At 41.9% G+C, this 14,125-nt stretch overlaps 1 protein-coding gene across 1 annotated transcript in view; it reads left to right on the plus strand.

Moving 5' to 3' along the window:
• The first annotated feature begins 832 nt into the window (after positions 1-832).
• The window catches only part of LOC105830314 (putative uncharacterized protein DDB_G0288537), a 28,541-nt gene continuing 15,248 nt past the window's right edge, over positions 833-14,125 (plus strand). Inside the window, exons 1-4 of the mRNA XM_012669563.3 lie at positions 833-1,302; positions 3,336-5,265; positions 5,850-6,111; positions 9,854-10,164. Coding sequence (XP_012525017.3) covers positions 4,749-5,265; positions 5,850-6,111; positions 9,854-10,164 — 1,090 coding nt within the window. The 5' untranslated portion in view covers positions 833-1,302; positions 3,336-4,748. The remainder of the gene's footprint in view (positions 1,303-3,335; positions 5,266-5,849; positions 6,112-9,853; positions 10,165-14,125) is intronic.

Genomic DNA, 14,125 nt, shown 5'->3' on the forward strand with positions numbered 1-14,125 from the left:
GCGGGTATCACGATCTATCTTTATAACGTAACCGTAACTGCGCTGTTGTAGCAAGTAATAAAATGATTTATACCTCGATAAGCCCGGTTTAATACAGGGTCCAGATGCCCCTCCGCAAAGTCGGCTTTTCCTCTGCGAAACCTAATGCAATGGACAGTTTCACGTAGATAATTATGCGTAGATAGTATATTAACATTAATGCCGGTAATTTGCGGTTTGCCAGTACGCAGTTTGCCATTTCGGGAGTAATTAAAGGCCAATCATTTTAATTTGGTGCATGAACTCACTCACTTGCTAATAGCAGGACAGTACGATATATATTGATAATTAAGCTGCAAATTAAAGTTTAACTGAATTATAAAATTTATTTGAATATTAACATTATTAATTGTGCACTGCAATCTCTCTGTATTATTAAAATGCGATTTGAAAGATTTTACTCGATAGCTTTTTATACTGTAAAAGCTATTGATTCCGGGGTATTTTAAGAGCTGCCATCCTTTTTTAGTTCGGCTTTGAATATTTCTAATCCACAGAGAAGGAGAGTGAGAGAGAGAGAGAGAGAGAGAGAGACTGCGCAATTTATGGAACGATATACCGCCTCTGTCGGATTAACTAGCACACAAACCTACATTTCCAAGCTGCTGAAACTGGCGCGTTCGCGTGCAGAATAAAAAGCGCGTGCGAGTAAGGGTTGTAAGGACTTTAAAGGATAAACATCTCGGTTCGTTGGCACCCTCAGGGTCCAGCTCCAGCCAGGAGAAGGGAGAAGAATCGTCCGTCGGTGGTGACGACGGCGCCGACGTTGTTAGTGCTGGTGGTGGTGGTGGTGGTGGTAGTGGCGGCGTCGGCAGGAAGGGGTAGGGCTGAACGCATCCCTGCTAGATCGGCTACCTGCCCGCCGCCAACCCTGTCCATTCCGCGACGCTACCCCAGTACTCGGGCGAACGCTAGCACCCGCGCACGCGACATCCCTCCGTGACGGGGGTGCGCGCCACCGTGTGCCATCCGCATGTACGTGTGTGTGTGCGCGTATGCTCGCCGAGGGTGCTGCCGATCACAGTGGCAGCCAGCGTGGTGCAGCCAGCAGCGTGACGTAGCCATCCCGCGTGGCACGCTAATAGCTCGATCAACCCTCGCGCCCGTGCCGCGCGAGGGTGCACGGGGTGCCTAGAAGCGTCACGACCTCCCGCATTAGGCGCACGAGAGGAGCTAGCCGCGGACCTCTGGTCAGCATCCGCGAGAGATAGTAGAGGAGTAATGTAGCGTTGCCAGTAATTGTGTACAGAAGAGTCGCGAGTAGTGAGTAGTATTGTCTTAGGACAACAGAGTAATAGTGTTTGTGTTTGTGTGTGACAGCAAGTACTCACGTTCGCTTGAGAGAGATCTATTATACTTTGCTTCAATTTCTGTCTTTCTTTTTTGCTCTCTCTCTCTCTCTCTCTCTCTCTCTCTCTCTCTCTCTCTCTCTCTCTCTCTCTCTCTCTCTCTCTCTCTCTCTCTCTCTGTCTGTCTCCCTATTTATTTGTTGATACATCACTCTCCCTTTCGATAGATATTCTACTCTTTCTTTCTCTCTTTATAAAAAAGATTTAATAATCAAACTCGCGCTCGTGACGTTCTCACTATATGGTTTTTGAGGTCGCTCTTCTTCTGTATCTTTTTACTGTAGTGCGAAACTTTTGTACATACATACTTTCAAAAGTTCTTTCGCATAAAGAGATCTCTCAAGGACGTGAAACAACGTATTTGTGTTCGCGATATCTCATTTTCCTGCGGCTCTATATCATATCTTACTGTCGCTCTTTTTGTGTACTACATTCGGCTACCCCCTCGTGTACGCTTTGTTTCGACGCCTCTTCCCGCTTACGAAATATCATGACTACCTTCGAGATAGCTACACATCTTCTACCCTATTCCCCGAAGGGACACAGTGAGGTGTTTGGGATCCACGGTAGAAGAATCGCTCGAAAAAATTAGGGACGACGTGAGCAAATTGGATACTACGTCATGGTGAACCTAGCGAATATATTCGGACGACGTTTCGATGTAGCCGAGGGGTAGTTTTAAAGTCCGGGTCAGCTGTCGCACTTTTGCGTATTCGCAAATATGGCTTGCGATAGACGAAATCGCGCAGGATCATCGGATGGCTCAAAGCGCGGGAAAGTCCCCACATAGCCCAACATCCTCGGCATATCCACGTACTATCGGATGGCTTTATGGTCAATCGGCTGCCAAAGCGTATTGATGTTCATCGGTTGCGCTAGCCGACCGAGTCCTTTAGGTGCTTTGACGCTAGAGGCTAGAGCGATGATGCTTGACAACGAGCCACTTTATTCGCTCCATCGTTTACCGTTTTTTATGACAAGAGAAATTTCACCCTTCTCTCACCGCATTTAAATTAGCTAAAGAGTTCTCTAAAAGAGTTCTTTTCTATTTTGTTAAAATTGAAAAAGTTTATGAAAATTTTTCCATAAAAAAAAATTATATTATAAATTAAAACATTCTCTGTTATTTTATTTTAACAATTTATATTTCTTACTGAGAAAAGCCGAGGCATCAAAATTTTTGTGCTCGTGTGCAATATATCTTCTTAAATCTGTGGCCTTTATCAAACCCAATTCAATTATATTATTGGGAATTAATCTGTCGAAATAGTCAATAAAATAGATTTATCGTTGAGAACGCTCTTCAATAACATTCAACGTGTTGTTCGACGCCGTGCAGGGTGCTCAAGAATCTATTTATGCAGTATAATAATTCAATTATACAGACATCTCGAGATTGTTAACAATTTTTAATTCTCAACACGTTATTATCTCAGGAAAAAAAAATCCAAAAATTTGTTTCGGAATTCACGAATGGGAATCTAGAAAATCTCGGTTTATTAATAACCGATTATCCCCTGAAATCTCGTCGCTCAGAGATTTCAGTATTGGAAGTCTTCCGATCCCAATTACTCGAGATATATTATTTCCCCGCGATTCCTCGTATACCGCATTCTAGGCGGGCATGGCTGCGTGTTTCGACCACCCTTCGCATTGCGTCGCACGGAGGAACGGGGTCATTAGCTACGTGGGTAGTCGGCACGGGCTGTGGGAAATCGCTCGAGCAGAAACGAGTACCCACGATGCGATTCCGATTATGTTTCGAGAGGTCGACCAGTCGATCCATCACTGCTGCTTTGGGCAGCTCTGACGGCAGCGTCTTGATGTAAAGAATCGGTCAGATATTTCAGTAACATCGTCACGAGCGCGATTTTGTACTTGCAAAAACACGCGATAACGTCTGCGAGGGTTGTGCATTAACAAACGCGTGTTTCTGGTGATTTAAAGGGTTGGAAGGACTTCAAGTTCTTTTCGGGGAGGGTTGAGAAAGAGCATCGGATGCCGCAACCGATCTTGAAAGATCGATAGGCGAAGAGGATTATCTCTAGAAGATTGAAGATTGAAAATTATCTTTAATAAAAGTGTAGCCACTGGAAGGATACGACAGCAGTGTAACGGACACTTAAAGACTTCGCGATGAGAGACTGAGAGACGCGAAGCACAACGACAGCACCGGCGAGCACAGTAACATCAAGTATTTCTCGTCTATACTTTCAACACATCCGCGCGTGCACATCTGCGCGAACAGTGGGTCCGATTAATCATCCCGTAAAGCGGACACTTGTGGAAGAGATACTCGCGTATGATGGAAACGCGGGCGCCGGCGGGGCCGCTGATAGAAATTTACGGCAACCGCGGGGAATCATCCGCCTCGTCGGGCACGGCGAATCATCTGATATTTGCCATCAGATAATGCACGGCCGTCGCCGATAATGGAGCGCGAATCCGGCTAAGAAGAATCCTCGCATCGCGAAGCTGACCGAGGACGGTTCGCCGAACATCGATTGGCTCCGGGCAGCAGAAGGAATCCGGATTCCTTCCTGACGAGGGCGAGCACGCCCGAGGGAGCGAGCTAATCGGGCGTGCGTGCAGTCACATCATCAACCGCCCGCGACTTCGGATCCGCGGCGACGAGAGGCGCGAGACATCGGATCGAATGAGGATTCATCGATACTTTATCTCTCCCGCCGATCGCGCCAATGAAACTGTCAGATAATGCCAGCGGAATGCTCGCCCAAGTATCGAGGTGTCTACGCGAAACGCGCACGTCGTTTAGCGGCACACGAGAGAAATAGGGACAGACGTCTCTCACGGTTTTCGACACGGTGAGGAAACAGAGAGGATAGACAATTTCCCTCGCACCGGGCGTCGGTGCAAGAAGCACCCGGCCGCTAATGCGGACGTATTGGAAGGGCGGTGATTACCAGCGGCTTTTATGCGGTTTGTAGCTGTTAACCGTTACCCGGGGAAGAAGATCGTTAGTAGCTTCGCCCGGAAATCCCGCGGAAGATTAATGAACGGTGCGACCGGCAGAGCGGCGTCGGGGCGAAAGTAACCGGGCGATAAGGAAACCCGAAACCGAAAGGGGATAAACAACGTCGCGGCTCTCTCCCGCGTTCTCTCCCACCCCTCTTATCATCAGATCCGGCGATCGGCTTGATGCTGTCGCGCTTCCTGCAGGAGCTGTCGTCAGCGGACAACAGGAGCGCTGCGGGAGTGGCGAAGGGACGGAAGGAGGAGGGCTTGTGATCATTTCGGCAGCGGGCCGATCGTTCCCGCACCGAAACAACCGATCGCGGTAACGTCGCCACGATCGCCGCCGATGAGGCTGGCGATGTGACGGTGAAGGCAGGCGAAGAGATGACGGTGACGGTGACGCCGTCGACTTCCGACGTCGCCGACAAGGCGGTGTCGACGGACGATGGCGGCGTCGGCGGCGTCAGCGGCGGCGGCGGTGGCGGCGGAAGCGGCGGCGGTGGCATGGATGTGGCGCGTCTCGAAGCGGTCCTCGCCGCCCTGGTGGAAACGAAGGTGGAGGCGATGAAAGCGTCGTCGACGCTCAGCCGACGTTCCGGCAGCGCGCCCGCCAGCCCGCGCCGACCTAGATTGACCTCGACCTCGACGGCCTCCTCCTCCCTGAACCATCACCATCATCATCATCACCATCACCATCATCATTCGCAGCAGCAACAGCAGCAGCAGCAATACAATAAGAAGAAGGGCCAGCATCATCATCATCATCATCATCATCAGCAACAGCAGCAGCAGCAGCAGCAGCACCACCACCGCCATCGTCGCAGACGTCATGACTCCGCGCCCTGCGGCAGTGATTACCTCAATAGCGCGACGGATCATTCTCAGCACAAGTTAACTAATGGTAAGTGAACCGATAACGTAATTAGCGATAATCAATTTGGATCCTTTCAATCGACAAACGCGAGAACACAAGCTTTCTCCATGCTTTAAATATTAACAAAAATTTATGAGTATATTGATAAAAACTTATTTCGTTATGTAAGCATTCCGAGTAAGGTATTACACTGAAAAAAATGTGTTATATTTGCGAGTATAATCTTCATTTTAGTTAATGGTAACTTTAGCACAAATTGCATATACCAATATTATGATTATGAAAACTTTAATAAAGTGTTAAACAAACTATAATTTATATTGTTGAATAATTATAAAAATATGGTCGGGTCGAAAAATACCTATAAATTATAACGATTAGTTACTGCAACTATTTTTTTTCTCTCTCAGTGTAGTGAATTTACTCATCCCCAAGCGAAAATCTGATTTAAAAAGTAAAATATACATTTAGACTAGAATATACATAATATTATAATAAATACAAGATACCTAGAGTCAGGGTGAAGCATAAAAGTAAGAAAAGCATTCGCAAAATCGAATATTGATCAGGGCTAAGTGACACTTGCTAATCGTGGTCTCTTCGTTCGTTAGGAAGGGGACGGAGAAGAGCCTCCGAAAGTCCTCGAAGCCCTCGAAAGAAGCGCAGGCATTCGAGGAGCCCAAATGTTCTTCAAGGCGTCGTCCAAGACGTTCACGCCGGCCTCGATTCGCGCTTCGAGCTGCTCGGCATCGACGGCGATCAAGACGTGGCCCTAATAAATTTCGAAAGGGCTAAAGAAGTCCTCGGCGACTCCTGCGAATATCCGCGGCTGCACCGAAGTGCCTGCTACTTTTCTCAAAGCGCAGCTCAATTGTGAGTACTTGTCAAATACAAAATTGAACCCAGCGACGATAACAACGCCGCCGGGATACAACTTTCAATGAAAGTAACTTCGCAGAATCAATAAGATATTTTTTTTTTTCAAAATCGAGTCATATCGTCGAAGCGTCTCTTAACGCCGGGAATTAGGACGTTGCGGCGAAAACGCCTCCGCTAGAGGAAACAAATCGACTTTAAATTCTACCGGAATCAACTTATCCTCTCTCGTGGAAATTCGGAGCATCTCAGGAAATCTTCGCGTGCACTTTGGCATAGTTTTCGCGTTTACGGTCTCGGCAAAGCTGCGATCCGTAGCAAACTCTCCTCCGCGCTCGCGAGTTTTCGTCTTCTCGTTTACGGGGTCGCCTGGAGTGTTGCCGCGACTCTCGTTCTTCTTTCATATTCGATCGGCCGACCACGAGACACGAGAGAGAGAGAGAGAGAGAGAGAGAGAGAGAGAGAGAGAGAGAGTGCGAGGGAGAAAGATACGGTTTCGACATGAGCTAGCGCACCCGGTGGAACTGGGTCAGCGTGGTGCGTGGTGTGCGCGCCTCCGTCACATGCCGCTCTCGGCAAACGATTTGGCGGCTGAAACCCACCTCGGTGACAAAGGACGAACCCGCCGTTGGAGCGTGTAATGAAACTGAGAAGATAGCCGGCGGCGATTAGCGATCATGAAAAGGTGTCATCGCGTCATCCGTTCCGTGTTCCTTTTTTCTCATCGTTAATTTGGCGACACGATTTCTAAAATTACACAAGTGCAGTCAACAACTTTCAAGTACTCGATGTGGGGAAAAAAGATCCCTCATATATAACTGTCCCGTATTGATCGATCGACTGAAATCTCTTGGTCCATCTACCATTTTATACCTATCATAGCTTTATTTTTAGAAATAATTTTTTATTAATAAATTCTCACAAGTGTACATTTCTCGTATCGCAGATAAAAGTACATTAAACTAGTTAGATTTGGTGTAACTCTTTTCAGAAATTAATGTAATTTTATATTTATGAGATTAATATAAATTTATTGGAAAACGAGAAATATTTTTTCAATTTTTAAATTATATTATTAAATTGTACTTATTATCTGTATTATTTATTAAATATGTAACGTAATGACAAGCGCGCCCTAGATATACATGTAACATGGCAAGATAACGTATTTTGACAGTTATTAAATAACTGTCCGATATGTCACAATATTAATTGAAACATTTTTCTTTTTGCGCGAGAAAATAGCTGACAGTGCGACTGATTCAACATCGACGTTTACTACTTGATACGATCTCTCTTTCTCGATACGGTTAAATCTACTAGTATATCAATTTACTTTTCTCTCTTTATATCGAATATCTCCTCTTAATTGAATATCCTGTCACCGTTGGTAGAGGCTTCTATTTATAAGCTTTTCGCGTTTCTCTCGATACACTTGTTATTAATAGATGAACTTTGGATATAATATATTTATAATGCCCAAGAATTAACTTTATCGCCGCATAACAGCAGGATGACGCGAAGACGTGTATTCATATATTCCGGAAAGTATATAATTTCTCTTAGCAGATGCGACGGTAAGCGTGCAAACGGCGATAATATGCCAGACCGACGTGAATCGCCATTGTCCGACCATACGCCGGCTGTTATCACTACTTCGAATTTCATCTAGCCCTCCACAATACTCCCCGACACCTCGGTTATCGTTTTTCCACTTTTCCGTCCTATTCCAGCGGCATTTTCTAAAATTATACTCAGAGTGCACGTGACGGCCTTCGTGTGTGTGACGTAGATAGTGCAACGATTGTTCTTTGTCCAGCTCGATATCGGGGTCTGCTTCTCGTTGGGCACGGTGAACGTATATCGAATTGCCGGTCCGCTTTTCCGTACGTTACCGAGCTTTTCAATGTATACTAGAGAGCGAGTTGAATAGTTTTACCGCAAATTCATCGAGCACCTTGCTTGACGCTCTGTATTACCTTTCATACGTCAGCAAAACTATACATAGCTCTATCACACGCTATTGTTATTTTTATCAATACATTTTTAACCATTTTTTTGTTGAATATTTTCCGTATTAGTATCGCAAAGACTTATTCGCGGTCTACATTTTTCCATAACACTATGTCCAATTAAAATTCATTAATTTTGAATTTTAGTTTCTAGCAGAGAATTGGGCACTATTCGAATAATTTTTCATTTAGCTTTTATTTAAAATTGAATTCATTGCTTACATTATTCATTATTCACATTATTTGTCATTTGTATTACTACGCATCATTTGTTATTCATTACTTGCGTTCATTATTCATATTATTCATTATTCCCATTATGTTTTAATTTCTATTTTATTATTTATTATTTACACTGTCTTCTTGTATTAGTATTATTATATACAAGAAAAGATCGAAATTCAAAAATTGCAAATAAAATTGTCAATACAGATACAATATATGCAGAATATTCTAATATATAATAAGAAATACTTTTTACTGCCCAAATTCAACCTGAAGTAATTAAATTAATCGAAATAGGATAATTTTTTATTTTATGAATAAGTGTAACGAATAAAGAATAAAAGAATAAAATTTTGTTCATAAATAAAATAAAACGTTTTATTTAAATAAAAATTTATTTGTCTATCTCAAATAATATTTTATTTAAATTAAAATTTACAATTTGAATAAAATATTATTAGTAATATACGATTATACGTTTTATTCGAGATAGACGACTAAATTTTTATTAGAACAAAACAATTTCTGTTTATAAATAAAACTTTTTTATTTATTCGTTAGTTTTTTTTCGGAAAATCACCCAGTTCTGGCTTTAAGTAGTTTCAAGGCTTAAATAATAATGAAGATGTAGCTTCATCATTTTCATGCATTTATGTGTAGTTTTTCAGCAAAAACATGCCTGATTTTTGCAAACTTCTATTCTTCCTGTGCCGTTCAACTTTCCTTCCTCGATCAAAAATGGAGTAACGTTCCTAATTCCAAATCTCTATTGAGGATATGCGGTACATAATAATGAACGTCGGCCTTTCAGTCACCGGCATTCGCGCAAATAGTAACTTCTCGAGTTTCACGAACAATACAGGTACCACGATGATCGATACTTGTTCGTCGCTCGCCCTTTTTCAAACCCTTACAATCAGTACCAGAGTCAGAAATCGTGTTTCACTGCTCGGATTGCGAACGAAGTGCGAATAAATGTAGATTTTAATTAACGATGCCATATCGACCCGGGACGCCTTTTCAGAAAACTAATATGAAATCTCATTGCATAGGGAGCCTAAGAAAAGACGAAATTAGTTAAATTAGAAATAGATTTTTATTTAAACAATCTTTTTTTTTTAAAGGCAACTGTTTCGACAGTTTGTAAATTTATATTGACATTTGTTTTCTATTATTAAACAATTTAATCAAGTAAAGTCTATTTTCGAATGTCTGCACGAGACGAGCAAGAAAAATGTTATTTTTCAATTTAAATTAAACGTCAGACGCAGTCGAAGTACCGGCACGTTTCATTTCCGAAACGGTATTGATCGAGAGTAACGATTCGATGGACAATAGCAATAACTTCCATTGTGAAAAACAATAATAACTCGGTATATTACTGGTGCAGTTTTTTGCGTGCGCTGTTTCAAAACAAATCGTTGCTCACTCGACCAGCAAATTTTTATTGACGGAGAAGAATCTTTTCTGAATCCCCGATTTTTTCTTTCTTTTTTTTTCAGAAAAATTCATTACGACGATGACGACTACGTGGCGTTGAACGTAGCCGACGAGCTGGAGGAGGAGGAGACTCTGAGCGGACCGGAGAAGGTGGACCAGTCTCAGGGAAGGTATCACCGACCGCGAAGAAAGCGCAAACGTAAACGGCGCAAGATCGATCCCGTCGTCGGTCCGGAAGAGGAACTCGTCGATCCGGAGGAACTCCCGCCTCGTGCACGATGGACGATCGTCGCGACCGCTTGTCTTTTGCTCGCCATGTCCTTGCTCCTGGTCGGTGTTACGCTGCGAATGGCGCCTATAATTGACGACATGGGTAAGTCGATCGCAATGACGAATCCATCGTCTTTAATCGAGTGAAAACCGAGCGTTGCGCGTTTAATGCAAACTGTATTTAACGATATTTTCTTATTGTCCTCGCTTTGTTATGTATTTCGGAGATAACCGCGCTGGCTTCTTTTCCATTTCTTCCGCTTCTTCCAATAAATTTGCGAAAAGGATATTCGAGAAGATCTCTTTGAAAGCGTTCCGCTCGATAAACACGTTTATTTCCCGGCGATTTTATTAGAACGTAATAAAGCATGCGATTTATTACGCACTACGGACTTTTCACGCGCGGAAAGCCATCCAGTGGTTGACGCGATGGGTCTGAAAATAGGAGCTAAATAGTAGCGCGGATTTATATATGTTTGAGAACGTGGGAGAAAATCATGCCAGATTACCGACGTTGAAATATGCAAAACCCCGGTCCCGGGGGGTAGTAACCTCCGGATGAGGTTGCAAGGCATTAACTATTTAATCTTTATTATAAAATCCTGTTGTACCGGAGAAACGATATTGTCGCTTAAATAGATCCGATTAAGTGCATTGCCAAGTTCTTGCGAATTTGAGAGATTTGAGATTAATCTCCTCTAATCACATCTCCCATCTTATAAGGAACTGTCTTCTCTCTTGTACAGATTGATACTCCCTCTGAAGAAGCGTTTTCTTATTATTATATCGTTATTATTTACAATTTGCATCTACATACTCTTATAATACATATATAATTATTCTTTGTATCGTACACGATTAAAAAAGATAAAATGTAAAAAATGTCTAAATTTTCTTATTTTTATCAAGCACCAATTTTAGTGCGTATAGTATTATAAAATTAATTACGATGAAGTTAATATCTTCGACATTAGCCGCGTGAAGCGGCACAAGGCTAGTCGTTCGATAGTTTCGGTTACGGTAATTGCCAGGCTAATTCCGATGCGATAATGATTCGGTTACCGTCGTTAGCGGTTTCGTGGTGGACGTTTGCGTCGCTTCCTTCCTGAAAGCCACAAAACCGCGTACGCTAGGTACCGTCGATGGGTCTCCAAACCAAAGCTTTTCCAAGTCGAGGAGGTGCGCGGAGGAGGCGTCGAGCAATTAGCTGGTAGCTTCACGTGCAACGACGAGCGACGACATTCCTGAATGTCGCATGTCCAACACGAAAGCACTTGCCGCAAGTCGTAAGACGTACACACGTACGTGCGGTACACGCGAAATTTCCACCGGCGCAAATAAACCGCCGTGCAGCGTGCGAGGTCGAGGGCGGTCCGCGTTTCTAAATTAAAGGCGCGCGTCTGCAAATCCTCCAGTCAGCCGTCGGATTTCCGCAGCTAAGCCACCTTGAAGCTCGCACTCGTCCGTTTCGCGCTCGAGAGAGAGAGAGAGAGGGAGCTTGCCGAGATTCTCTTTCGACAAGTGCGCGTTGTCTTCGCGCGACGACCGTGTGTATCCGCGCAGTGTCGTCGATCCTCTAGCGACGACCGAGTGCCGCGGGCAACCAGGATGTTACCCCGCGGTGTAACGCGGGGATTACAGTTCCGTCGGTGACCTCCCCGTTGCGGTCGTGGTCCGATCGGGGATTACGAATCCATTACGGGAGAAATGGTATTAAAGTTTCGACCGGTTTCTACATCTCCGGCGGCCGCGCTTCTCCCTCGCGCGAATGTGAAATTGTTGGAGCGGGACTACAGGAGTTAACTGTCAGTTCTCCTTGAGAGGAAACAATTTCCTGGACATCCGTGCTCGCGGGAGCAGTAAGGCAAAAATAAAACGGCGCTTTCCATGAAATCGTCCGAAGGCTACGCGATTTTAACGCTTCGAGATTTTTTAATCGCCTAACGGCCGTTAAATCACTAGCGACTGACACTAGCGACCGTTATGCAAAATAAACAGTGCCATAGAGATTAATTATTGTTCAGATAAAGCTTCTGAATATCTTGCTATTTGATTGTGTGTGTGTGTGTGTGTGTGTGTGTGGAGATGGATATTCAGGACAAGTATTTATTATAGAATAGTTTGGAATGGATTTCGGTTGGAATTATTCAATTATTCTCTGAATCTCTATTGTGTTTTCTAATAGTGAATTTGATCGGATTATACTAGTACGCGTTAAAGTTGCCGTACACTAATCTGACTAATTCATATATAAAACATATATTTTATTAAACAACAGAATAAAATATATTGAGTATTTCTTTAATTCGTTTATAAATTTATATTAAACACATATTTTTACGTTGATTTTTGTACATATATTTGTACGGCTTTATAATGTGCATCAATGCATACTAGTCCAAATCGAATTCACTTTAAAGAAAACAGAATAATTCCGACCTGAATTCATTCTGAACAGTTCTATAATATAATTTATTCTGGTGATATTAAAAAACTTAAATTGACTAGAATTTAACTTGAGATATATTATTTCTAATTTTATCTTGCATTTTAAGTTCGACGACACGCAGTTTATAGAAATACTAAAAAATGTATTTAATAATTGATACGGAAATATTAAACATCGAGATCGTTAACCAAGAAAAAGGGTATTTCTTCTCATGCTTGTCTTAAAAAAAAATCCTGTTGCTCTGATAACGATTTTTATATATTTACCATAATACTTTTTTGAATTTGCCTTGCGCTTTACCTCGATTCTGTTTAAATATATTGAAATTTGAATTTTTTTTAAAACTTTTGCCGACTATCAGAAATATCCGTTTTCGATAGAACGCATCAAAGTGCGGATGACGTTGTATAAATATACCATCGCGTGCGAAATCAACAAGTCAGAGTCGATACTGGAAACTTACACGGTTCAAACGATGTTTCTATGTCGAGAGATTTGCGGAAGCGGATGTCATCCTGTGCGGTAGGTCAGAAGCGTTGCGGTATTATTGATCCAAGGAGATGAGATTATTAATCTTTCGTTTGATGATCATCCACGGCGCAAACGTTCCATAATATTTAACATCGAAGCTAATAAACTCTCAGAGATAAACCGCGATTATCACAGAGTGATTTTAAATCATGCGCGAAAATAATTTTTCAAGCATCGTGCAAGGCTGTGTGAAAATAGGTTTTTACGTGTTTTTATTCTTTCACCTATACTTTTATCACTTAGGCAGCTTCAACATTTTTTTTTTTTGTAACTGTGAGTGTATTTTTCTTCGATAATAGTACTGTTATTAAACAAAGCTTATTAATTTTCCGCAAAACATCAGAATTGTTAATCTTCATGTCAACTATGCGTACGTTGTAAACAGAAAAATTATTAATTTGTTGTACAAATATATCCAGTGATATATGCATATCGCATTCATAATAAAATCAAGTTTACTGTAGATTTTAATTATCTGCAAATGTTATTTACATATACGTATAAATAACATTTATGTACATGTATTATATATATATATATATATATATATATATATATATATATGTATATAATCGATTAATTATTTTTACATATAACCGAATTTTTGCAAAACGCCGGGTTTCAGTAGTTAGATGTATCGAATGTTGTCTTGTGCTCAAGCGTGGAATTATTTGCAAAAATGGTACCGTATTGATTCGCACCAAATGCGAAGTTTCTTTGCGTCTGCCTTTGTCGACGTCAATATTGACAGCATTTTAATTAAATATATATTTTCCTCGTCGCTCCGAAGCTTTTATATTCCTCAGTTTCGAAGGTAATATTCAGTCGTCTAATAAATATACCGTTACGTCATGATTGAATTAAGTAAAATTATAAGGTTAACATTTTGCAAAAGATATACGCTCTCTCTCTACCGTAATAAATATCAAGTAATTTATGCTTTTATACTTTTAACTTGAACGTTCTTGAATTTATATTTGGCTTTTTTAAGCATCCTACGTATCTTTTGATATATAAATCTCGTACATGATACTTTTTTTTAGAATACACATACATTTTGCAAATAAATTTATTCCGTTCATAG

This window comes from Monomorium pharaonis, chromosome 7 (assembly GCF_013373865.1).
Source record: "Monomorium pharaonis isolate MP-MQ-018 chromosome 7, ASM1337386v2, whole genome shotgun sequence".
In the NCBI taxonomy this organism is placed as follows: domain Eukaryota; kingdom Metazoa; phylum Arthropoda; class Insecta; order Hymenoptera; family Formicidae; genus Monomorium; species Monomorium pharaonis.